At 39.0% G+C, this 26,979-nt stretch overlaps 1 protein-coding gene across 1 annotated transcript in view; it reads right to left on the reverse strand.

Annotated features, from left to right (window-relative positions):
• Positions 1-26,979, reverse strand: part of PCLO (piccolo presynaptic cytomatrix protein) — a 259,253-nt gene that overhangs the window by 4,435 nt on the left and 227,839 nt on the right. The window contains exons 18-26 of the mRNA XM_069957749.1: positions 24,000-24,093; positions 20,716-20,787; positions 19,846-20,026; positions 19,147-19,341; positions 16,980-17,159; positions 13,219-13,221; positions 12,016-12,154; positions 8,627-8,685; positions 344-478 (exon numbers count right to left, since the gene is read on the reverse strand). Coding sequence (XP_069813850.1) covers positions 344-478; positions 8,627-8,685; positions 12,016-12,154; positions 13,219-13,221; positions 16,980-17,159; positions 19,147-19,341; positions 19,846-20,026; positions 20,716-20,787; positions 24,000-24,093 — 1,058 coding nt within the window. The remainder of the gene's footprint in view (positions 1-343; positions 479-8,626; positions 8,686-12,015; positions 12,155-13,218; positions 13,222-16,979; positions 17,160-19,146; positions 19,342-19,845; positions 20,027-20,715; positions 20,788-23,999; positions 24,094-26,979) is intronic.

A 26,979-nucleotide genomic window follows, 5' to 3' on the forward strand; every position in this document is an offset into this window, starting at 1 on the left:
AGGCGGTCCTCCCACTGTATCCACCCACTGCACGGAGCGGCCAGACAGCGGGAATCTGATGCCAAGCGTTCGGGTTCATACGAACCTGAACCTCGGCAGGTTCGGACCATCCGTATTAATTAGTATGTTACTATGTGATGTCTGAGCTTGTCTGTACGATTACCCTCTGTATTGTACATATGTTGATGCTATAAAATGAAAAAGTATCATTATTGTTAGATACACATTTGCAGAAGAAATAATAGAAAATAGTTGTTGGGAAAAAAGATAAAGAAGTGTTATTTTAAGGGGAGTCCATGTAAAAAAAAACCTGATAGGTAAATCTAATGTTTCTCTGCTATACCTGGCAGGTGATCTGGAGACTTAAATTTATATGTAATATTTCTGCATTGTAGAATCTCCACGATCAGCTGTTCTCCATCTGTCTTCATCTCTTTTTTCAGGGCAATTTTGATTTCACCCATGACTTGGGTTTTACCTAGAAATGAATACAAAAGAGAATTGATATGCAAATGTTATAGCGCTTTTTTTTTACTTCTTGTACTTGTTTTATGTTATACATAATAGATAGGCAGACAGACAGACAGACAGCTAGATAGATGTAGGAACTTACATAAAATTGCTAATTTTGGCCCACTCATTAAGGCCTAAAGTACTGATTCTGCTTGTAGGATATACGGTGTCTCTTTTTTCAATAGTTTCCTCTGTCTATCGACCCCTGGTGTCAATGTTGGGACACATTAGGCTGGCTTTACACTGTCTTTTTGCAAAAACAGCAAATAGAAAAAACTCTGTGGTCAGATGTTAGCTGTCTATAGAAATTTATCTAATGCCATACTAGAGGCATAATGGATTGAACCCTTAAGGACAGAACTATTCCTCCGTGTGCTTAAAAGGCCATAGCGCTTGGATTTTTTTTGCCTAGAGACCCACATGAGCCCTTATTTTTTGCACCACTAATTGTACTTTGCAATGACCGGCTGAATTTTTGTATAAAATACGCTGCAAAACCAGAAAATAATTATATGTGTGATGAAATTGAAAATAAAACGCAATTTATTTATTTATTTATTTTTTTTTGTGTTTACAGTGTTCGCCCTAGGGTAAAACTGTCTTGTTATACATGTTCCTCAAGTTAGTACGATTACAATGATGGCCTTTAAAAAATAAATGTTCCTTGAAATCCTTGAGTCTATGGGGCTCTGTGAGATGTCATTTTCTGCGCCATAATCTTTACTTTCTATCGGTACCTTTTTTACATATATGCTATTTTTTGATCATTTTTTATTACAATTTTTCTGGATTTGATGTGACAAAAAATGGGCAATTTTGCACTTTGGTGGGTTTTTGCACTTACGCTGTTTACTGTGAGAGATCAGGAATGAAATAAATTAATAGTTCAGGCGATTACGCACGCAGCCATACCAAATATGTTTATTTATTTCTATTTATAACATGGGGAAAGGGGGGTTATTCAAACTTTAATTAGGAAAGGGGTATTTTGTATTTATCTTTTTTTTTTTTTTGCACACATACTAGAAGTCCCCCTGGGGGACTTCTAGTATTACATCTCTGATCTCTCATCTGATATACTGTATAGATCAATGAGATAGGCAATCTATTGCTCTGGCTTGCTGCAGCCAGGAACAATAGATCGCTGAGCCGGGATCAGTGCCATTACGGCACAGACCCCCAGCTGCCTCAGATGTGGGAACCGTTTCTCCGCGATTGCGTTGTGGGGCCCAATAGACCACCAGGCATGGGGAAAACAGCCTTTTAAATGTAGCTGTCAACTTTGTCAACTTTAAATAGCTAATTAGCAGGAGCGGCGATCGTGCAGATCACGACAGAGTGCGGTGGTTCAGAGCGCGGTTGCCATGCCCTCCCCTCTGAACGCCCCTAGCGACACCAGGGCGTACATATACACACTGTGTCGTTAAGGGGTTAATAAAGTTGCATTTTGAGTATTTAAGGATCACACAGATGAAGCTAGGACATGATGAAGCCTTGAAAAGCAAAATGATCTTGGCTGTGTATGTATCCCTGTGACCTCTTGTACATAAATTCTATTGTGATTGCTGGGGATTCTGACTTATATTAATTCTAAAATACTTTGCTAATAGAGTAATTTAAAGATATATTTTTTAAATTATATAAAACTCCCCTAGGAGGAATTAAATGGATTTTCCATAAAAAGTAGACTGATGAGCAATCCACTGAATAACTTATCAATAACTGATCAGCATCGTGCTGGCACCCCTGGCGATCTGTTTGGTGCCTGGTTGTGTCATCCATAGGATAGGGGATAACGAGATGGGGATAGGGGATAACAAGATGATTGCACTGATCCTGCGAACAGAGACAAAATCCCCCGCAGTAAATAAAGAGTTGCCGACACTTCGCCATTTATTTTTTATAGGGCTGCTGAACCCTGAAATCCCATATCTTAATCTTTCAGTGATGTATTGACCTTCAGTAATGAACCTTGTTCTTACCCGTACGCCTCTTTGCTGCTTGGTCAGTATAAGTTGATGCGGGCTCCTGCACCATGATAGCAGTAGCTTGGGTAATCTAGCCCAATTAATTGCAAGGTCAAATGTGGGCTGTGACATGTAAATGATCAGCAATGAGATTGAAGGCTGTTCATCAGTATTCACTTCAAGCGAGGACCTTCTGAAGTTCCCTGGGCCTGTCATGTATATGCCTCTATACATCCATGCCAGAGGCATGACTGTGTAGATGATCTGTCAACATAATGCTAACAGTTACAATATACTGTACAGTACCAGTAGTGCGGGGTATTATCTTTGTCTCAACATGCAGTGTTATCTGAGTTAGAAAAAATAATTGTACCAGTTGCATTTGTACCTAAAATTGCAGCATGTAATTTCTTCATGTATAGCTTAAAATATTCAAGAATACCTCTATAGTGTCACCACTTTTTTCTTTTTATAGAAAGAAAACTCTGTATGACTTAGTATAACACTGCAGGCATCCAGAGGTACAATAAGGCAATTCAAGGTATAAATGGTATGCATAGTATAACTATGATTATACTGTATAATGCATCCCATGCTCTGGACTGGCACCACACCTGCTCCTGCAGCTATCAGTTCGTGGCGGATGTCAACACCCTTGTGCAGGGGCCTTTTGCCACCATGCTTCCCACCCACAGGGTGTTTTATGTGTCTCCTGCTCCCTAGTCCGGCACATGTTCCCGCCTCTTAGGGCACGTGTGTGCTGGGTGCTCTGAATTGCCTACTCCTATATATACACCCAGCATGTACCAGGCTTCCCTGTTGGATCCTCTGTCAGCTAATCCTTAGTGTGTGGTCCCAGCTTTGCCCGTTACTGCTGTCCTTGTTTCAGCCATTAGTCATGCTGCGCTCCTGTCTGCCTTGTCTGCGGTGGGCTCTGTTGAAGACTGGTGGCCCCTGAGACTTCACTCCTTGGTGTGGCTTTTGTCATCGCTAGTAAGGGTTCTGCGGATCAACGACTCCTGCTGTTACAGTAGGCTCCAACCATGGTTCCCAGCAAGGTGCAAGACATCTGTGAGATTTCCAGTGTCCTCACCCAGCAGAATCAACAGATGGCACAACAATCACAGCAGTTATAGCAGTTGTCCACCATGTTGCAGTAGCTCCTTTTGGCTCAACAGGTACCACCAGCATCCCCATCATCTCCAATGCTGGTAGCGTCTTCCCTATGGCCGCAATTGTGCAGAGATTTTGTCTCTAAGTGTACCATGCACATCAATCTCATGGCCAACCAATTTGTCATCAGCCTCCTTAAGGAGAAGACCTTGGCCTGGGCAAATACTGTGGGATCGGGATGATCCGGTCACTGCTAATACTCAAAAGAATTATGGTTGACCTCAGGGAGAGAAATTAAAACACAGCAGAGACACAGTCACATATTTCTCAAAATCAGTGAATCTAGAAACATTGCCCCCTGGGAAATCAAATATGCAAAAATACTGCGGAGACACCATCACATGTTTCTGGATTGAGAAACACATGATGATGTCTCTTCAGGCGTTCCCCCGGTGCATGTTCTAGGAATCAGCTGGAGTGTCCTCTGCAGAGCCTGCCCTTCTCAATTTGTGATAGGGGAACTTTTCTGTTGGTGACTACAAAGTATAATTCCACACGCTGGCTGCTGTACTCAACTGGAATAATGCGGCTCTTGTTGCCACCTTCAAGAAGGACCTTTCCAGTCAAGTAAAGTACATGCTTTCCAGCCAGGTCCTCCAATCCTCTTTAAGTGACCTGATCATTTTGGCTCTCAGATTGCATCCATTTCTTCTAGAGAGAGAAGGAAGGTCCGTCAAGAAAGCAGATTGCTCCATCTTCCTGGCTGGCAATAACATTCCAGAAGCTGGCCACTCCTGCGTCTCCTCCCAAGGAGCCCATGCAGGTGGAGAGAGTTCGCCATAGCAGAAACTGTACCTCTATTGTGCCAGCCCTAACCACTTCCGCCTGAACTGCCCCTCAGCATCCCCAGCAGCCAGAAAACTTCAACACCTAAGCCAGGTAGGAGAGCTGTGATCACATCCTCTCCCTGCTTGTCCTTACCAGTCACAGTCTCATCTCCATCTGGACAGTGATTTCAGTATACTGCCCTCTTGGATTCCAGCTCTACTGGCATCCCTGGCTCAGTGGTGGCAACAACCAGTGGTCCAATTTGCCAAACCTCTGACCATTTCCTCTGTCACTGGGGAATCTCTGAGTGATGTCATTGTTATAATCTTCCAGTAACTTTCCAAGTCAGCTCCCTGCATACAGAGAAGATCACCCTCTATGTATTGCCTCACTTCTCTTCAGCAATTCTGTGTGGTCTCCCTTGGCTACAGCTTCATGCCCGTAACCTGGACTGGTAGAACAGGAAGATCTAGTGTTTAGGGACTGGATTGATTTGACAACTGTCTGCAGACCTCTCACAGATGATATTCTATGCCAACCTGGTTCAATTTTTTACATTCTGGTAAAGTACAAATATAGTGTACATGTTGTCAAAATTACAATATTCCAGTAAATGGACTAATAAGTAAACAGAAAAATTACATGAATAATTGGTATCCAATGAAATAGAGCTTTTGCAGAGTACAGTGATGTTGAGGGGAACACAGGTAAATATTGCAAGGGTTTGCTATACGGTCAGACTAGGAGGCAAGGGATTTTGTTGCAGCTTCCTCACACTGCAATAAACCTGCTCTGGGTCCACGGTGCTAGGTAGGAGAGACAAGTACACAAGGCACCAAATCAGGGTTGTGAGCAATATTGAGAGTCGCTCCAGAGTTCCCATTTACGAGTAAACTTTTGTACCATCCTTGAACCATAAGCTATGGCCATCTCGTACTCACAAGATTAGTTTACTGCTTCTATATATTCTCGTCCTGTGGAAATTGTGCATGATTTCCAGTGCCTGGTAAGTACTATTTTAGTGTGGATAAATAAGAGACATGCTAAATGCTGGATATTGGGTGGAATAGATTGGGTGTGTAAGAACAGAAGAACCATATGTGGTGTCAAGGTTAAATTGACTGGGTTGATAATTCGGAAGCAAGATTTCCACTATGGTTGCACAACCCGACATTGCCACAGTATATGATATAACGTGCCTCTCTCGCCAACTTTTTACCAACATTTATCAGTAACCCTGTCATACATGTGTGCAAGTTTCACCAGAGTATAGTACTATTGTAATATAGTTTTGATTGCAGCAGTACAGTACTACAACATACAGTACTACAGAGTACTACAAGACACTATGTACAGTAGAGAAGGATAACTACCATTCATTATCACTAAATTGCCAACCGAGATCCCATTCATAGAGGGTATGTTTTGGTAAAGGATTTTGATTTGTTCAACTAATCATAAACGCCACACAACCCTTTTTTATTAGAATATAAGAATAGGAAAAACTACTTCTCCGCTCTTAAACTTGTAGGTGATCATTTCTGCAAGAAACTTGCAGAAACATATAGAATTTTTTTATAGAATGTTTTGGCAGGTTAACCCTTCAACAACACATGATGAGTATACTCGCCAGGACAGTGCTCACCCAGAAGGATTCCTCTAGAAAGTAAAGAACCTGTGGCTTCTTCTATAAGATTTTTTCTCCTGCCAAGTGGAGCTACAACATTGGGGGTCAAGAGTTTTTGGCCATCAAATTGGCTGTAGAGGAATGGCGCCATCTCTTGGAAGGTGCAAATCATCTGACCATCTAAACAGATCATAAGAACCTCATGTATCTTCAGACAGCTCAGCGTCTTAATCCCAGAGAAGCCAGGTGGTCATTTTTCTTCTTCAGGTTCAACTTTGTCATCCACTTCCACTTCAGAGGAGAAGAACATAAACGTTGATGCTCTTTTACAGGCATCTGATGTCCTGGGGCGAGAGGATGCTCTTTGTCACATCATTCCTCCTGAGCGCCTGGTTCCTATAGCTGCCTCAATTCTGCAGAGTGTGAATGACCCTTGATTGCCAGGCATCTTGGAGCACATAAGACTGGGCAAGTCTATCCAAGGACATCAAAGACTATGTGGCTTGCACCACCTATGGCCAAAACAAGATCTTCCGTCTGAGACCAGTCAGTCTGCTTCAGCCTTTAACAATTCCAGTTCACCCTTGGACACATATAGCCATGGACTTTGTCACTGACCTTCCACCTTTGGCTGGCAGCACTATCTTCTGGGTGGTTACAGAGCAATATTAGATGTTCCTTTTTGTGCCTCTTTTCCCTTGTCTCTTGCTCCTCGTCTTGCCAGCCTTTTTCTCCAGCACATCTTCTGATTGCATGGGCTGCCAAAACACATGGTTTTCGATAGGAGACTTCAATTTGTTTTCAGGTTTTGACATGCTCTCTGTTACCATTTCCAGGTGAAGCTAGATGTTTCCTCGACCTACCACCCTGAGACCAACGGGCAAGTAGAAAGAGTTAATCAGGTCCTGGGAGATTATCTCTGTCACTTTGTCTGTGCTTGACAACTGGTCAAGTCTGCCTCTGTGGGCAGAGTTTTCCTATAACTATAGGATACAAAGAAAAACATCAATGTGCAGAGTTTATCTTCATTGATAGAAATATTACTTATCCTGTACCGATCCTGAGTTACATCCTGTATTATACTCCAGAGCTGCACTCACTATTCTGCTGGTGGGGTCACTGTGTACATACATTACATTACTTATCCTGTACTGATCCTGAATTACATCCTGTATCATACTCCAGAGCTGCACTACTTTGCTGATGGGGTCAAAAACAGGATATAACTAAACCCCTATTACACTATCAATTTTAGCAGCTATCTCCCTGTGTAGATCCAGTGCTTAACCGATGAACATGCAAACAGCGCTGTGAACTCAATCTTCACTGGCACATTACCATTCTTTATTGTTTACGGATGACATCTTTGTTTCCCGTTGCCTCTGTCATAATCCTCCGAGATACTGTACCAGCTGTGGACAAACTGGTGAAATAGGAACAGACAGGCCGATCCCTGATACATGCTTCCAATCAGATGAAGGCCCATGCAGACAAGAAGAGGAGACCTGCCATAACCTTTACTTCTAGTGACAAAGTCTGGCTATTGGCCAAGTATGTGAGGTTGAAGATTCCCAGCTACAAGTTGGGTCCACGGTTTCTTGGACGATTTATGGTGCTAAAGTGCATCAACCCATTCACTTACAAACTCCATCTGCCTCCTACCAGGCGGATCCTGAACTCCTTCCATGTCTCTCTCCTAAAACCGGTGATCCTCAACCATTTGTCAAGAAAGGCCATCTCTCCTCCTCCACAAACAGTCTCTTCAGATATCTACACTGTCAAGGACATCTTGGCCATGAAGATGGTTATAGGAAGATAGTTCTTTTTGGTCAACTGGAAAGTTTTCAGTATTGAAGAGAGGTCCTGGGAGCCTAAAGCCAACATTTTAGATTGGGAGCTTTCCAAGAAATTCTTTGCCTTTGATTCCTGCCTGTGTTTACTGCCAATGGATCCTGCCTATTATTTCTGTTCATGACTATTGCTCTGATTCCAGCCATGAGTCCTCCTGTGGTCCTTCCTGCCTACAGGTTTCCAGCTGCAAATAGCCTGCCACTGCCAGAAAGCCAAGCCAGGGGTAGCGGCCTGAGGGTCCCCTGCCGCAGCAAGTCCAACCCATCTTGGTGTTGGCTCTGGTGAAAACCAGTGACCCCTTAGACTCCAATCCTTGGTGCGACTTTCACCATCACTAGCAGTGGTTCGGCGGATCCATGACTCCTACTGTTACAAACAGAACCTCAATAGTACCTCCTTTGTCTTTATTCTGCCTATTGTGCCCATACAGTTTATAAAAGCTTGGTGTTATATGCAATTACAGAGAATGTATTACCAAGTTTAATTTGTGTATTAGTCCAATTTCCTAATAGCTAGATTCTGTATTGTAATGTAGAATATAGGTTGTGTTATATCACATATGATTCATTTTACAATATATAGTATATGCTATAACAAAAAAGTAAAAGTTCTGCGGTTTTATAATGTCGAAATGAGGATTTCCCCTCCTAACTGATGGAAACACAGAAGAGAATAGTGCTAGTAAATGCATCATAGATAGCAATATGAATGGAAATTGTAGACGTACCTTCTGTTTCACTCAAGCCCAATCCAGTCTGGTCTTGTCCATTTTGGTTCATTTTACCACTGTTTAAAACAAGCACATAATTACCAACCAACCAACCAATCTATTCTAAAGTCAAATAAATGATCATATATTAGCTTTTAGTGAAACCAGTGTACAGATCCAAGTGGTGCATTACTAATTGACCTGTGTACCATTAAATAATATGAGATTTTTACCACTTTCAAGAGAGAGGCTGAGAGCCTATGGAAATGGGAGACAGAAACGACAATGATTAATATTTTATTGTTGATGCCTGTGGATCGGCTGGACAGGGAAACTAATCAATGAGGTTACTGAATTTAATTAATTTTTACTCCTGAGCACGGAAGTGTGTCTATACATAGAAGAGCTTGAATGGCTATTCCATGATTACACATCACAAATGTAAGACCTGTTTTCTGGATTTCAAAATATGTATTTGTCATTTTTTACTGGTTCTTGCAGAGATATTTAACAATTTGAAGATGAGAAGTCAATTGCCAGATGTCCGTACTCCTTTAAGTAGTTTTCATGAAGCCCTTCGCTATAAGTGTAGGGTGCCATGGAAACTACAGTAGCTACAGTAAGCTAAAGATTATTTATTCTAGGATGATTCCCTGGAAATTGAAACTCTCAGAACTACAGCAAGATATCACTGCTATCTTGCTTACTAACAAAAGTTTTTCCCAGCCGGAAGCATAATGTTTTTGGCACACAATGTGTAGTATTGTGGCAACATGCTGCCTATGGTAGAGTACTTGTACTTTACAAAACCAGATTCAAACCAAGCAGTAGCAGCCAAGTTTTACCATGGTGGGAAGGGCCATTTATTTTGCCCACTCCAGCCTAATAATGCCATGCTGCTAGTATTTTTGATGATACTTGTCTCTTACCAGTATTCCTGTACTGTACTGTACTGTAGATACTGACATAATGATAAGTGGTTAGGGATAGCTGTTTTATGACTAACATTAAGGCCCCGTTCACATGTCAATTCTTTGAGTGGAGAGGCGCGGAGGCATGTGAGCCCTCCCATTCAAACACACTGAAGGCAAGATTTGGCGCTGAGTCCGTGCAGGAGGTTTTCGCACGGAATCTCAGCACCGATTCCATAGAGTGAACGAGGCCTAAGACCCAGCTTAGAAATAGAGGCTGACAACCTGGTGGCTTCTACTGGTAAGTCACATATTTAAAAAAATGGCTGCACCTAAAGGTTTAAAAAAAATGTATTCAAATAGCTCCCCTAAGATCCCTCATTTATTAAATAAAAAAACCTTTTCGCCATAGTCTAAGGGCCCATTCACACAGAGTAAGAACGGAGGAATGCCACCAGCCTCCATGTCATAATGACATAATGTTCCGCCGTTCTTACTCTGTATGAACGGGCCCTAAGTCATCTTCTTCTTTTTTTCTTCTTCTTTCTTTATTAAATAACTCTCTGCTTCCTCCCAAGAAATACTGTTGTATAAGCAGTTGGCAGCAAACCAATGCTGTATTTACTCTGAAATTAAGGGTAGTAACAGTAGATTGACACTGGTTTAGGGATCCTATTTTATGACTTGATAATGAAGCAGGCAGAGCAACACAAATAATTGCTGAATAGTTCTTGTAACCCTTTACTTCCATTATTGTGATATTGCATTCAATTTGTTTCATAAATTCAAAACCTAACCAAGCTACATAGTAAGGCTATGTTCACACACAGTATTTTTGCTCTGTATTTTACAACCAAAACCAGGAATGGATTGAAAACACAGAAAGGCTATGTTCACACACAGTTGAAACTGAGTGGATGGCCGCCATTTAATGACAAATAATTACCATCATTATTTAGTTAGTTGCCGTTAAATGATGGCCATCCACTCAACTTTAACAGTGTGTGAACATAGCCTTTCTGTGTTTACAATCCACTCCTGGTTTTAATACTGATCAATCAGTAAAATAAGCAGGGAGATGACCGTCCCGGTCACGTGCCATAGAGTTAGAAGTGAATGCAGTAAGCCCATACTTATCCTGGCTCATTCTCCTGATTGTCACTGGACTGGACACTCAGATTCTGACCGATACAAACTTTTGTTTATAGAAGATTCTTTTTTATTTTCAAACCACCTTAGCCAAATTTACAATTTTTATACCCCCCAAAAAACCCTTAACACTTGAAAATCAGTAACCTAAAGCAGTAGCCCTGCTGTTTGTGTAGATATACTTTGTCTTCTCTATTTGGCAATGTTTACATGGCGTAAGACACCAGCCATTCTGTGACCTGGCAGGGTCACAGAACGGACGGCCGGTGTCAGAGAAGATCCTCCCGGCTGGTACTGCGGCACCGGCTAGAAGATCTTTATTTCTTTTTTATGAATTGGGACGCATCTGTGTGCGCCCGCATCCCAATTCACTGCTGCACACAATGGGGCATGTGGCCAGAGCTGCAGGCTATATTGTGTAAATGGACATGTCAGGTTCTCCTGCGTCCGGATGGAATCCCGGACAGAGCGTATACTACGTGTATTCGCGTCGGCCGGGATTTTATTCATTCACATACACGTGTGTTGTATAAATCACTGTAACCTTTTTGTCACTACATTTAAATAAAAAAATACCATTAAACTATAAAAGAACCAAGCAGTTTAAATCAGTACCTATGGGTAATACAGTGCAGGAGCGAGCAAAGAAGGACAGCATATGCCTCCTCCAATACTCCTTTGCTCCATTATGGTAGGTCAATTTTTTGGGGCACAGCACTTCTCACTAAAATTTGCACCAAATTGGTGACTACTTTCAGATATGTTCTAGAAATCATGTTTTCATTTACAATTGGACCAAGTATGATGTCCTAGTGGAATCCAAATTTCTGACCTATGTTATATACTATGAATTTGTTAGTAAATAATTTAATCACTCTACATACCTTCAGAACCCAAGATAACCAACTCGCAAAGCCTTAGGAAATTTTATCCAAAGGAGGCTGATACTTATGTAAAGCCCTAACTGAATCCTATATAACCATATAAGTTTGGTTTACTGTTATTTCTAATAGTTACTGAATGAATTAAAGAAACAAAAAAAGTATTGTTTATACCATCAAGGAAAATATTTTTAGTTTCTAAAGGCTGTTTTGATACCACTGGTATCCAATGAATTATACTTGGGTCAGTTAGGTTTCACTAAGGTGTCTGCAAATAGAACATACGGCTACATGCAACTTTATTTTTCCACCAACTACGATAGAAACTGCTATGGATGCTCACTACAGAGTCTCCAATGCAAATGCGAACAGAGAGTTAGCAGGGTATAATGAATTGTTGTTCCACCTGTGGATGTGCACATATATATGCATCTTGAAATGGAAAGAAAAACACATTATAACTTACATTCTTGGAACTTGAAACAGATTGTTATCCCCCTGCGTGGTGTTACTATCACTGTCCATACTGTACCCACTGCCAAAACTACTGACTGATGAAGTTGTGGAAACTGTAGATTCAGTAGTCCTTTGAGTTGTCGATCGTGCTAAATGGGAAAGTAAACATTGTGTTACAAATGTTACATATGTTACAAACAAGCATTGTGTCTATTGCCTTGGCAATAAATTTTTTTTTTTTTAAAAGTACATTTTGTTACAACAGTTACAAGTTACAACACTTTGTACACAGTACACAATGCAAGACAAATGTTATCATCAAGTGGTACAATATTTCTAATATGATACAATATTTCAGTTTACACCTGTAGCAACTGTAGATGAACATTTAACATGATGCACCATTTATCTGTGTTATTTTACATTAGTAGCATACTGCACTGAATGTTATTTTAACAAATGTTTTTAGCTGTTCTACTGAATGTCTAGAGGTTCTTTGGTCCTATACTTAATATTCTTAGTACAATTACAAAGTGCAATTGCCTGCAACCACAAATGTTGTTCACTAATAAATATTTTTATCTGCCCAATTTTCACTCTCACTGAAAATGGGAATAACACTGTTTAATTTTGATTGCTGGATGCAAGATGGGTACCCTCAGCTCTCTATCCTGAGGCCACCCATACAAAGATGATGTCTTCTATAAAGCTACACTACCTGTTGTGTACCATTTCTCTTAAAAAGTAATGCAGAACATCATTATTACATCATTATGTTGATCTGTATCAGAATTTAGAAGTCAGGAAGTCAGAACAGGACAGCACTGTTCTAACTTTCTCTTCTGCTTTGCATCTATTTTTAGTGGCAGCAGCTCAGCAGAGAGGCATAGACTATAATTTAGTGCCAATGACTATAAGTCAGTTATTGCATTTCCAGAAATAACCTGAAGCCTGCTTCTTGTACTAGGTACACACAAAAGTCCAGCTCAGATACTGTGTGCTTTAATTTAATAAATGTGGGTACTTAGTCACTTAACAGAACTAGGTACAATAAGGGACGAAAGATAGATAGATAGATAGATAGATAGATAGATAGATAGATAGATAGATTTTTTTCTTTATAAAATAGGAAAGGGGGTAATTTAAACTTTTAGTATTGGATGGAACTTTTTAACTTAATTTTTGTTACACTAATTTGTAGATCCCTCTATACCCCCTTAACAACATATTGGCATACATTTACTTAATAAATAGTTGTTAAAATAGCATTATTTACTACCTTCTTTTTTTAATAAAAACTGCCTTTTTCTCACCTGTTCATACATTGTTTTACATTTGCTTAAAATTATGGCCATATTTTGGGATTATTCTTTACTTTGTGTGAACATAGCCTTAATTTTGCAATTATTAAAATTAGCTCATCAAAAGAAAAAAAAGGTCTCTGTAGTAATACCAATAATCAGTAGGTATCTACCCTGTAAGTCAATTTCTGAGCCATTAAAGTACATTGACTATAAGGCAAGCTTGATATCTGCAAGAAGAATTAGTACCTTTTTAGATCATGAAATTACATAATGATTCCTACTCGGTGTATGTCTATGTTCCCACTAAGTAATATTATCACCCGGAAGGCGGCCGTCTCATTAAAAAGAAAGTTGTTAATAATGATCATGGTCAATATTAGTGGCTGTCTATGTTACAGGATGTCTGTCAGATTCTCTGATATTTTCCCGAACTGGAAACAGAACTGACAAATTAATACTGTCAATTTTCTGTGCATGGTGCAAGAACAAAATACACGTACATTATGAATTCAAGTTTTACTACCAAGTATAACCAGTAAAATGACAACATAATTACATATTTACTTAGGTTAAAAGAAAGAACCACGTCTATCAAGCTGTACCTATCTCAATTATCCATTATTCTTTATTAATTTAAATACAATGCTTAAAAGGGATATACTGTACTCATCTCAAAACCATTGACGGAAGATGTAAAAGTAAGCAATTTTGTTTCTCTTCTCTTCCCCTATAGTTGACGTTGCCTAAGTTACTGACCACCACTCCATGCTCTGTGAATGGTGGCTAGGCTATGATGCCACTTGGTATGCGGGATCCTCAGGATCAGTAAGTAGACTTTTTAACTTTTTTATGTTCACACAATGTTTTTTCAGCTCTGTTTAAAATAATGTCTGTCATTTTGAGTCTAAAATAACGGACGTCATTTAGCAGCCTGGCCTCCCCTTAGTGGAATGACTGGTGTTGGTACATTATTTTAGTTTGGGGTTACTAATTGGCCTTTGGGTGTGGCCTAATTAAAAGGTCCATTGAATTTAATAGTAAAAACTGAGAAAGAACAGTGAGAAAAGAATAACTGTGTTTGAACAACTAATAAAAAAACCTCCGCTGTTTGCAAAAGATGTCCGAAAATAATGATCATGTTCATTATTTTGACGTCCGTGGTAAAATCGTCTGTCTTCCCATTGACTTCAATGCATTGCCATTGCAGTCAGTTAAATCGTGGCAAAAAAGGACGTTTTTTTAATTAGCTAAATCGTCCGCCTTTTCTCTATTTTTGATGTTGTGTGAACATAGCCTTAGCCGTATTTGATTGATTTTATTTGATTTTCTTTTGCCTTATATATGTCTTTTTGATAACTTCTTTAACTGTAAATAACCCTTTTCTAGCATCTAAATAGCCTTTTCCGCACACATTAAGAAGGCCCCATAGTTCTTACATCACTCAAAAACTATTGCACATATAAATAAATAAAAAATAAATAAATAAATAAATATATATATATATATATATTATACATTTCCTGTGGGTATTAATAAAATACCTATATTTGAACTGCAAAGTGTCTAATGTTATTTTACTTTTTCCTGTGATTAAGTGAAAAATGATGGAATTTACATATTGGGAGAGTTACTGGGTAAGCACATTAGTTTAATTGAAAGCCTTCAATAGAGCCTCACAGGAACAAACGTATATGACACTTGATAAAGAGACCAGACCAGACCAGACGTGTTGTGTCTAATTAATAAATGTGGTTATTTATTTTTACCTTATGATAAACACTTTTTCATTTCCATTGGACCTGCGCCCAGCTGACCCATACCTGGAGAGGAGGTGTACTGTCGTATGTTTGTTCCTCTGAGGATCATATGGGAGTGGCAGCGGTCCTGTTTGCATGCTTACTCAAGAGTTGTGCCTTGCAGTTAGCACAACTCCACTAGGTGAGAACCTCCATTATTGATTCACCTTCGTTACCTGTCAGAATTATGCTATGGAGTGCTGTCTTTTATTCTGTTCAATAGAGCCTGACTATGACCTGAATACTCTGGTGTTCCCTTTAAGCTGTAAAGGCCCAATTACATGGAGAAATTATCTGTCACATCAGGCAGATATCTCCTTGTGTAATAGAGCCAGCGATGAGCCGACAATCAAACAGCATGAAGCTCTGTCTCTTAGTATTCTCATTTTTTCAAATTGTTTAAAAAGAAATCTATCACAATTTAGCAATTGCAATTTCTTTTCTTACCAGATTTTCTTTGGTGATATTGGCTGCTTTGAAAAAAAGAAATTCTGCCAATTTAAGGGTAGTTTTACACATAACGTATCGCAGCGTATTTGATCTAAATAACTGAAAACAGCATCAAATCAGAATTAATCAGAATAGGGCTATGTTCACACAACGTTTTTTCATCTCCGTTTAAAATGACTTCCGTCATTTTGAGTCTAAAATAACGGGCGTTATTTAGCAGTCTGACCTCCATTTAGTGCACTGACTGATGTTTGTACATTATTCTAGTTTGGGGTAACTAATTGGACCTTGGCTGTGGCTTAATTGAAAAGTCCATTGAATTCAATAGTAAAAACGGAGACAGAACGGTGACAAAAGGAAAACTGTGTGTGAACTACAAATGAAAAACGTCCGCTGGTTGCAAAAGACGTCCGAAAATAATGATCATGTTCATTATTTTGATGCCCATGGCAAAAACGTCCGTTATTCAATACACTGTGTGCATTGGATGTCCGTCTTCCCATTGATTTCAATGAATAGCATTGCAGTCAGCTAAATCTTGGCAAAAACTAACGTTATTTTAAATATGAAAATCGGCTGCCTTTTTAATATTTTTGACGTTGGCTATGTTCACACAACGTTTAACAGCGTCCGTTGCATAACAATGGACGCTGTTAAACAGCCGGATGCCGGGCTGCACTCAGCCCGTTCCTGCAGCCGATACCTCCGCATCGGCTGCAGGAACGTTCTTTCTTCCCAATTGATTTGCGGGCACCGGCCACTGTGCCCGCAAATCAATTAGCCATTCACTCCAACGCAATGTGCGGCCGTGCTGCACATTGCGTTTTGTGAACAGCTGATGTTTCCGGCCGCTGTTCAGTGAACAGCGTCTGGAAATAATGTACAGGCACATTATTCTAACGCCCGTTCTAAAGATCGGGCATTAGAAGAACGATGTCTGAACACAGCGGGCGGCATTGCATTGACTTCAATGCAATGCCGCCCCTGCAGTAAAGAACGGACACTGAGGCAATTGCAATCAGCGTCCGTTCTTTACTAAACTATAACGTTGTGTGAACATAGCCGTTGTGTGAACATAGCCTAGCTTTGGAGGTGATGATAATTAATAATTAGTGTAATTTTAATACATTTAAGTCACCTTATTCTAAACTTTTAATTTGAGTGGGATAAGATTTAAGGCTATGTTCCCACAACATTTTTTTCCTTGTCCATTTATTATTTTTTAAATTGATGTCTGTCATTTTAAGTCCAAAATAACGTCCATCAATGCAATAATGGCTGTTGGTACATTGTCTTTAACTGAAAAATCCATGGACTATAATAGTAAAGACAATGAAAGGACTTATTTTTTTTTTTACTACGAACATACAGTAGCCTAGAGAAGAAAGAAGCAATGGTAAAACAGGTATTATCATTGGTCTCACCTTCGGCTTTGACGGATCCATCGGACATCACCTTCTTGAGTGCTAGCTGGCTTTGGTCTTTGCTGTCATTTGCTGGTGAAGGCAGATTGTCAGACTGAGTTCTTTGAATTGGGAGTACTCCTGCTATGCTGTGTCTATGCTGCTTCCTGGCATAATTAGACTGACCGCTTTTATGTGCTGCTGTGGCAGTGTGGGTGAAATGGAAACCCATAGTATGTATCCTCAGATGGAACCAGCTTAAATGTTATTCATGCAAACAGAAGTGTTGTTTTCTGTATTTAGATAGGTAGTGTTTTTAACACCAAAGAGACACCACATGCACAGCATTAAGGGGCTTTAAAACTGGCTGTTTCTTTTTATTGGTTTAAAAAATGTTTCCCACCATGGCTTTAATCCTGTGAGAACACATGCAAGAACAAATTTCTATGACAAATACAATTGTCTGACTTGGAAGCTTCTCTTTTTCATAAACAATATGGGCTAGGGTGTTGACTGCAGTAACAAATGATATTTTCATTCAATATAGTTTACAGTAGCATCACTTAGGAGGTCAGTTTCAAAATGGTATGTATCAATATAAACATCTGGGAACCATAGGCTTGAAAAACAACTGGTATTATTTACATTACATGTCCTCAGTGAAAGATATACCATGTGGAGCCATCATTTCATGGTACTGTGTATAAGTCATTTATTTACACAGTTGAAAAAAGAACAGAAAAAAAAAAATCTATAATATATTGAAAAAATTAACATATTAACATTTTAGTGTTTGCTTAGATTATCCAGAAATATATTGGCAACTACACTATGCTTAAACCCTTATTATGATTTCTTTTTACTGACATTAGCAAAAATAAAAAATAATAATAATTAAAAAAAAATATTTATATATATATATATATATATATATATATATATATAGTATTTTAGTGGCACAAGGCATAATCCGTTTTTTAGTTTTTTGAAAGAATTGGTTATCTTTCATAACTTTTGTTACTAAGAAAACTTTGATAAACTTTATCTACCTCTTCATTGCAATTTTTGTCATTAAGATATATTTCCAATTTTCCCAGCAGATGGGTGGATATTTATCTATTTATCACTATAGCTCTTTATACTAACCATTATCCAATATACTATGTTCAATTGTATTACATTTATGTATACACTGTATATTACACCATAATTACATTAAATTTGATCTATTTATCACTATTTTGTTCTATTTTTAAAAAATATATTTTAAATAAAAAGTGACTGAAAATCAAAATAGAATAATGTTGTACGCAATAGGGAAAAAGAATAATATATATTTCTGCATAGTTTCTTTCTTTACTATGATGTTCATTTTGTGATATAGCTAATAGAATATGTTGCCATGACCTATACATACCATATCAATAAATAAAGCTCATGGTTTACAATGTTTATCACCATGCAAAAATAGTTTGTGTCTTACTAGAGGTCTAATTACAGTCTATGACAAAAAAATAATAATAATTATAACTAAGAACCGTTCAATCATTTCTACAATTCATAAATATACACTTCAATATTTTATGTATGAAGAATGTTGGCGTTCGCGTGCAGCGATATTAAGTGATCACTGAAAATGATATGAGTAAATGTTTTTACGAAGGTGTGACAGTGGTGGTGGTGATTTAACATTTATTAGTCTAATATATGGCCATGGGTTCATTATAATGATAATGTATGTATGGACTTTGTAACATTATCCCTTAGTAAACAAATACATGCCTAAAGGTAGATAATGCTCACACAATCTGCATGTATAGAGAATAAAAATAGTGAATTCTGGTCTTATTGTGACTAAAATAAATTTGAGGAGGTAGAAATGACATTTAGTTTGGGCCTACAAAAGTCATACAAGTAAAAAACATAATGGGGCATACCAGACAATATACAAGATGAACACACTTGGATGAAGGAATGAACCAATGAGGAAACAGCCAGTTTCGTTAAATTTCAGTAAACAAAAATCGGGTAACATATATTAGATGTGGACGAAATTTTCACAATAAGGACATTTAACAAAGGTGAACAAGTAGTGACAACAAATAATGGTCAACAAGGGGAAACAGCAGGAAAAGGCAACAGATGAACATTAAGCTGCCATGCTGAGGAATTTATTTGCGTCTTTTACTTGGTTGAAGACGAAGCTGTTGGACAGCTGCTTCAGCAGCAGCGATGGCTGCTCCAGCATCTTCTAGATGAGTCTGAGTGACACTGCTTTTACTTTGGCTACGTGATGGTCCATGTGAACGAAGGTGTCCCTCAGAAGAAGATTTTGAACTACCAGGGCTGCTATGAGATTTCTCTATAGTTGGAACCTGCATATCTAAAAGTATACAGTTAGAACATTTGTCAGTTTCCTGCATATCTAAAAATGGAACTGAAATTAAAAATCTAACTTTTTTGCCAACCACTGTGACTGTCAGTGAATTCGAGAAAAGAGTAAAATTGTCTCCCTAAATAAAAGAAGGATAACTTCTATGTTCCCACAACAGGTAAATGATGGCCGTCACCCTGGACTGCTGTTGTTTTAGTGCCAAAAAAAGCAGCAGGCAAATAATGATAATGAACATTATCAACAGATGCCCTTCTTTTGGCACTAAAATGATGGCCCTCAAGAAAGACAGACACCATTTCCCATTGTAGGAATATAGCTTGACATTGGTAACATTTATTTAATAGTATAAATTCAATTGAGTAAAGTGTATACTTCCAAAGTATCAAATTCTAAACCTATGAAAATGATAACTACCATGAAGGAAATGTTCAACAAATAAAAACACACAAAAATAGACTAATATTTTATTGGCAGTATAGCTCACGGTATTACCTTTAGATGGATCTGGAAAGATTCCATGACTTCTGCTCTTAATGACTGATGGCTTTGGTACTTGTTGACTGCTGTGACTGGAGTGAGACTTGGCATGGTCAATACTTTCACTTTGCTCCTTTAAAGGGTACCATCGTGGCATGTTATCAAGATAGGAGGTATTTGACAAATCTATTAATACCTACAGAAAGATAATGTGTTAGATGCATTATTACAAGTTACTTTCTGTAAAAAATGTTCTGAGTGGTTTCTATGGCTGGGCGCAGTATTTAAAGTAAATGACCTGTGTCAGCCTGCTTAGAAACATGCTAGGAAGCAAATTTAAACAACGGCCGTAGTTTCACGACTAGCCCGTATGCTCATATTTCTACAGCTTCTACAGTTTCAGGCGTACGTGTCTGGCCAGATGAAAACAACGGCAGTTAATTTACGCATAGCCTAAATCCGCATACCCAGCTTTGGAATGAGTCTCTGGCTCAGTGACTGCAGACCATTTCACATTCATCTCTAGGCCTCTGTACACATTCACTGAGATAAGAGTAGTACAGTTAATGTAGCAAACGGCAGTGCACACAGTACAGTGTGCATTGGTGCTCAGAGATCATCTATTCAAATGCAATGAGCAAAAATGCATGTATTCATCCCCACTTGTGTGATTTTTGTCCACACCGTTACAGGAGGCAGATTATGGTACCTAGATGTTGTGCAACTATACTAATGTTGGCTGTATTTTTTTATTTGAAAGGTGTAAATCCAGTTTACAGAAATATCCCCTGAACATTTATACTTTCCAGTGCCTTGAAAAATATATTTATTGAAACATTTAACTGGCAAACATACATTGGATGGTGATAAATTGTCTTACTGTACCTCACCAAGAAAGTCATTTGAAGAGAATCGATCGTAATCCCATACAGTGACTTCCAATGTTTTTTTCTTCAACTGTATTTGAATTCAGAACACAATTAATATAATGTTACACATGGTCACAAAGGTGATAACAAATTCACTAACTGCTTGACATGGCTGTAAATCTGATTGATTATTTTATACCCTTCTCAGGCCAGATTCGCACGTACTGGATCCACAGCGGATTTCATGCTGCGAATGTGCAGCGAAATCTACTGCGGATCCCTTGCCTGTTACTTAGGATTGACATTCTGCTGCGAGTATGTAACAGCCGTGTTAACCCCTCTCCAGCTGGAGCATACATTACCTGGAGGACCCGCTCAGCGGCATCATCACGGAGCGACCTAGCCTCGCTGGACCGCGTACTCCACGGACCACCGCCTGGTCCTACCATCCGGCTCCTCTTCCCTTCATGGTTACTGAGGGCTACCTAGCCAAATCCGAATCTGCATCTTCAGGCAGGCGCCGTCTTGCCAACCCATCCACTTCTGCATGTCCTGTTGTCTTCTGCCACACAGACTCCTAGCTAAAGGTGTCATCATCGAAACGTCGGATAATCTGTCTGTGATTACCTTTGTTCCTAATAAATTATGCACAAGAGCACCTGCATTGAAAACTTTAGAACATCTTGTCTTTATTCTCAATAACCCACTGGATTACTGCGGTTATCATTATCGTCCTTTTAGACTTGGATCCTAATCACTTCAACTTCTCCTTCAAATACTATATGACCCGCTCAGCCAATCAGTGCACTGTGATGGGGCAGTGCACTGATTGGCTGAGCGGGACATCCAGCCGGGAACCCGTGAAGCAAGCTGGATCGTGGAGCAGGTACAGTATGCTCCGGCCGACGGGAAGTTCAATTTCTCAAAGAAACTAACAGGCAAGGGATCCTCAGCGGATTTTGCTGCAAATTGGCAGCTTAAAATCTGCTGAGGATCCAGTACGTGTGAATCTGGCCTCAAGGGACATTTTCTGCATTTATGCTGAATAATGTGATATATTAACTACATTTGTTTTACTATTATAGGTACTACTCACAGTTAATGAATGTACTCCTGAATTATAATCTTAGTATGAGCTTACTTTGTTTTGTATAAAGCATACAATTGTACTGTACTGTATATCCTGAATATATTGCCATGATACCCTAAAGTTAAATTATTCCCAGGTGGTCTTAACTAGAAATGTTTTCTGTGTACAATTAATTTCTTAAAATAGTGCATTCAACTTATGAAGATTAAAATCAAACTAAAGTTAAAACTTAAAAGGGTTGGCCACTTTATAGTAAAATATTTCAGTGTACAGTATTAGTAGGTGTACTCACTGTATATACTGACAGCAGCTCCCTGTGTACTTCATAGAGCTAAAATCAGACTCCCCTTCACCAGGCTGGGCTGCCCTACTCTGTTTTGTTTCTGTCCATAAAATGGCTGAGATGGAGGAGCATGTGACCATGCCCTGCCCCCTGTGTCCTCCATAGGAATATACAGGCTCAATGGTGGACACTGGGGGGTGGGGCCTGGTCACATGCTCCTCCATGTCAGCAATCTTATGGACCAAAACACCAGAGAGCAGGGCAGCCCAGCCTGGAGGAGAGGAGTCTGATATTAGCTCTATGAGGTACACAGGGAGCTGCTGGCAGTATATACAGTGAGTACACCTACTAATACTGTACACTGAGCAATTTTACTATAAAGTGGCCAACTCCTTTAAGCTATGTTCACACGCTGTACAAACAACAGCCATTCACAGGGAATGACTTTTGTTTATGCAGCATGGGAACATAGCCTAAGGCTATGTCCCCACAATGAAAAATAAGAGCCAATAATGTCTGTTGTTGTAAAATAACAGGCATTTTTAATGATCACAATAATTTATAATAGCCGTTATTTTGCAAAAAAAAGTCATTATTTGCCCTTATTTTTACATTGTGGCAACATATCCAGAATGTGAAATGCCAACAGAAATAAGATAAAAACTACTGTAGATGCACATACTCTGCAATAAAACATTATCTATGCCTGGTTTGTTTTTAGTGGATAATAGCTACTTTTTTATGTCCTAGATAATTCTTGCAAGCTCAGGATGATATAGAGATCATGTTATTTAGTATTACAGATTTGAGCACTTTATATGTGTGGATTGGTTAATAGTAATCCTAACACAATATAACATTGCTTAGCAGCCTGCTATTTAATATACAGTACAGTATGTTGGTATTGCCAATCCACAGAAACTAGTTGTATAAATTGGTTAAAGAGAACATTTGTTCTGTCCATTTTATTGTTACCCACTGCCAACCTTTATTGTCCTGCTTAGTGTGGCTATGTTCACACATAGTGTTTCCATCAGTTTTGTTTCACCAAACTAGTGGTTTAACCAAAACGAGTGGATTGAAAACACAGAAACTGTGTAAATCTTTCATTATAATTTTGCCCAGTCAGTTCTACTCCTGAGTTTGGTTGAAGAAAGACTGACCAAAAGGCTGACAGAAACACTGTGTGAACATAGCCTAACACTGCATTCTGTAGCTTCATACCCCTGCTGATCTCCTTTCCTAGTGTGCAGCAGAACAGAGTTTACAAATTTAGGCTATTTTCCCACTGCATAATAATATTGGGGAAGATGGCTATCTTGTAATATAGACGGCTGCTAATAATGATCATAATCATTATTAGTGGCCATCTATTTAAAGAAGAAGTCCAGCTATTTTCAAAACAGGGCAGCTGGTGAAGCAGGTGGGAATGTAATAATGAGTCCTAACCCTATGGCCATGATGGGCGGCAGTGCCGACCTCTGGATCCCACTGGAAGGCGTGATGACAACATGAGGAAAATGCTCAGCCAATCAGTGACTGGAGCAGCATCCCATTTGAGTTACTGACTGGCTGGGTGGCCTGTCCATCAGCCAGGTTGTAAAGTGTGCAGCGCTGGAGATGCCAGAGCCCGGCAGGAGTACAAGAGCAGCAGTCTGGGGATGAAGAAGCACGGGGAGAGGTGAGTTAATACTCTTTATTACTTTACCGCATGCCCCTGTCTTAAAAAAAACAAAAAAAACAAAACAAAGGGAGGCCGGACTTCCCCTTTAACTAGATGTCCGTCTTCCCCAATATTATTACGCAGCTTTGAAAGACTTGAGTTTTTTTTTAAACAGAAGTCATTACAAATCTCCATATCTTTCTAAAACCAGTTGATTAAAAAACTAAATCTCCAGAGTACCCCCAATTTAAAAAGTCTACAAACCTGTTCCATGGAGATACTCTTGTAAATTACTGTCTGATTCCATTCAGGGTTTAAGCTTTTTTGCACATATTTTGTTCTTCGTTTGTATTCAGCACTAAGGCAAAAATAATAATGTCACAGTAATTTCACTTATGGAATTTCTACTTTCTTAGCTAATTAACATGAAAGAAAGCATTGCTGCAGGTGTGAGACCATAAGTGTATAATGCTTTATGACTTCATAATTTTACTAAGATTATTGTCATACTCTTCAGTTACATTTGCTTACTTATCTATGATGTTTGACTGAAGAAGTTCCCACTAACCATTGCTACTTCCCATTGAATGGATTACCATTGCAGTCAGGGGCTAACAAAGATCTTCCATAATTATATGCTTATTGATCAAAGCTGAAGGCATGACCTAATAGTTTTCATATCAGTCTGACATCAACATGTAATACTGGGTGAAAATACTGTACATTAAATATTTTTTTATTTTGCATCAGCCATGGTGGTGGTATCCACACGGTAGATTCGATGTTTGCCCCCCCTCCTTCCCCTCCAGAAAAACAAAACATGTGCCTTCTTTTGATTACATTGATGAAAAATAAGGTATGACTTTGGAATGCAGCAACATGAAAATGTTTGACTTAAGTATAAATAACAAAAATATGCAAAAAAACCCCAAAACATTGGCAGAATTGCTGGTTTATGTGAACCCTCTGTGTTTGGCAAATTCAATTAATTTTTAAATCATACACGAGACAAGGAGGAAATAAGCTAATGCCGTGTCAAAAACATAGAGAGAAATAGGATAAATGAGGTGTGGTGATGTGGTGATAAAGAGGAGAGGATATAACAGTAGTCAAAAAGCAAAATAGTAATGCAAGCGGATTAGGGAAATATAAAAGACACATTGTTTAAAGGGGTATTCCACTCAAACATAACTTTTCATATGTCGCTGCCCATGGTGAGACTAACAATTCCTTCCATACTTGTTATTATTTATTTAGTCTCCTTCTCCTAGTTCTGAGCTGCTGCTTTCTGCTGAAAACACACAAAACTGTGTGGGAGATTTTCTTTCTGTCTCCCCTCCCCTTTTGAGACAGATGTCTCTAACTGACATTGGCTATGTTCACACAACGTGCATCAAGTTGGATAAGTCAAGTAAAATAAATGCAATATATGAAAAGTGAAGGTCCTCTAGTTGGGTATGAAACACATCAAGTTTAATGCATCAGATGAAGGCAGAATAGACATAAATAAACACATATGAATAATGAGACCATATTTAAACAATATTGTCTGGGAAAGGAAGGGTTTGTGCACATTTTTAACCCCTCCTTTCCCTGACGATATTGTTTAGATATGGTCACATGATTCATATAGGTTTATTTATGTCTATTCTGCCTTTATCTGATGTATTAAACTTGATGCATTTCATACCTAACTAGAGGACCTTCAATCGCTTTTAATATACTGCATTTTCAACTTTGCGCTTTATGGCTATGTTCACACAAATGGCAACATCGGCCTTGATTTATACAAAACATACGTTGTATTGAAATGAATGGAATCCCAGCCGGTTTCCATCAGACTGCACAATAACTGACATGTCAGTTTTTTGTGGCCACTATTCATTGAATAGCGGGCGCACAAGACATGTCATTTCAAACAATGGAGAATGCGGCTCCGGTTGTGCAGTGGTGAATTAGGATGCGGGCGCACACAGGTGCACTCACATCCGAATTCACCAGAAATGAAGATCATCATCACAGAAGATCATCATCACAGGACAGCCGGTGTTACTGAAGATCCGGCAGTACCTGTCGGGATGATCTTCAGTAACAACGGTTGTTCTGTGACCCGGCTGGTGTGAACCCGGCCTTTATCTAACTAGAGGCCCTGTGCTTTTCTTTCTTCGTCTTCTGTACAGTTCATTCCTTAGGGTATTCTAGTTCCAGGTAAACCTTGTTGGATCACAAACAGTAGAACTCCCACTCCCTCTTTCCTTGTAACTATGTTCACACAAAAAAAGACGGCTATTTAAAAAGACGTCAGTTATTGCTGCAATGTAATTGACTTCAATGCAATGCATTAAAGTCAATAGAATGATGGACTTCTAATGCACACAGTGTATAAAATAATCAATGTTGTCTTTGTGGACGTCAAAATGATGACAATTCTTTTTGGACATCTTTTGCAAACAACAGACTTTGTTTTTTAGTTGTTTATACACAGTTTTTCATTTTACCGTCCTCTCACTATTTTTTACATAAATTCAATGGACTTTTTATTAAAGACACACACAAAGGCCAATTAGTCCACCCATAATAGATAATGTACCAACTGCCGTCATTATATTGACAAGTGACCAAACAGTGAAATGATGTCCGTCATTTTAAACTCAAAATGACAAGTGTTTTTTTTTCTTTTCAAAAATGGAGAGGAATAAACATTGTGTGGACATAGCCTTTATCTGTAACATTGTAGCTTCTTTGTAATGCTGGGAGGGTTATTCTGAGGTCAAGTTTCTAATGAACTCACTGTGATTAAAGGGGTACTCCGGACAAATTACATAATTTAACACTGCACTTACAAAGGAAAGTTATATAACATTGCCATTTACACTCATTAGGACAGCTGTAATGTTACCCGTTTTTCAAAGAATCAAAGTCCCACAGGAAGTTCTGTAGTTCAGGAAGAAGGAAACACATCACGTCTCAATGCTGTTCCACAGGTGCCATATTGAGAAGTGATGTATTTCCTCTCTGTCACAGGGAAACCTGCCCCTCAACACATCCTCTGCCCGCCCCAGTCCTCCTCTGCCCGCCCAGTTTTACAATACAATATTATCTGTCGGGCTCCCTCCTCAGCAGCTTCTTGCAGCATCAGATGTCACAGATCTAATAGGAGGCATTTGGCACCCTTTCAATGCCAGATGCCTGCTAGGAGATCACTGGTGTCTAATGCTACAGGATCCTCCTCCAGAATGACTGA

Source organism: Dendropsophus ebraccatus, chromosome 1 (assembly GCF_027789765.1).
Source record: "Dendropsophus ebraccatus isolate aDenEbr1 chromosome 1, aDenEbr1.pat, whole genome shotgun sequence".
Taxonomy (NCBI): domain Eukaryota; kingdom Metazoa; phylum Chordata; class Amphibia; order Anura; family Hylidae; genus Dendropsophus; species Dendropsophus ebraccatus.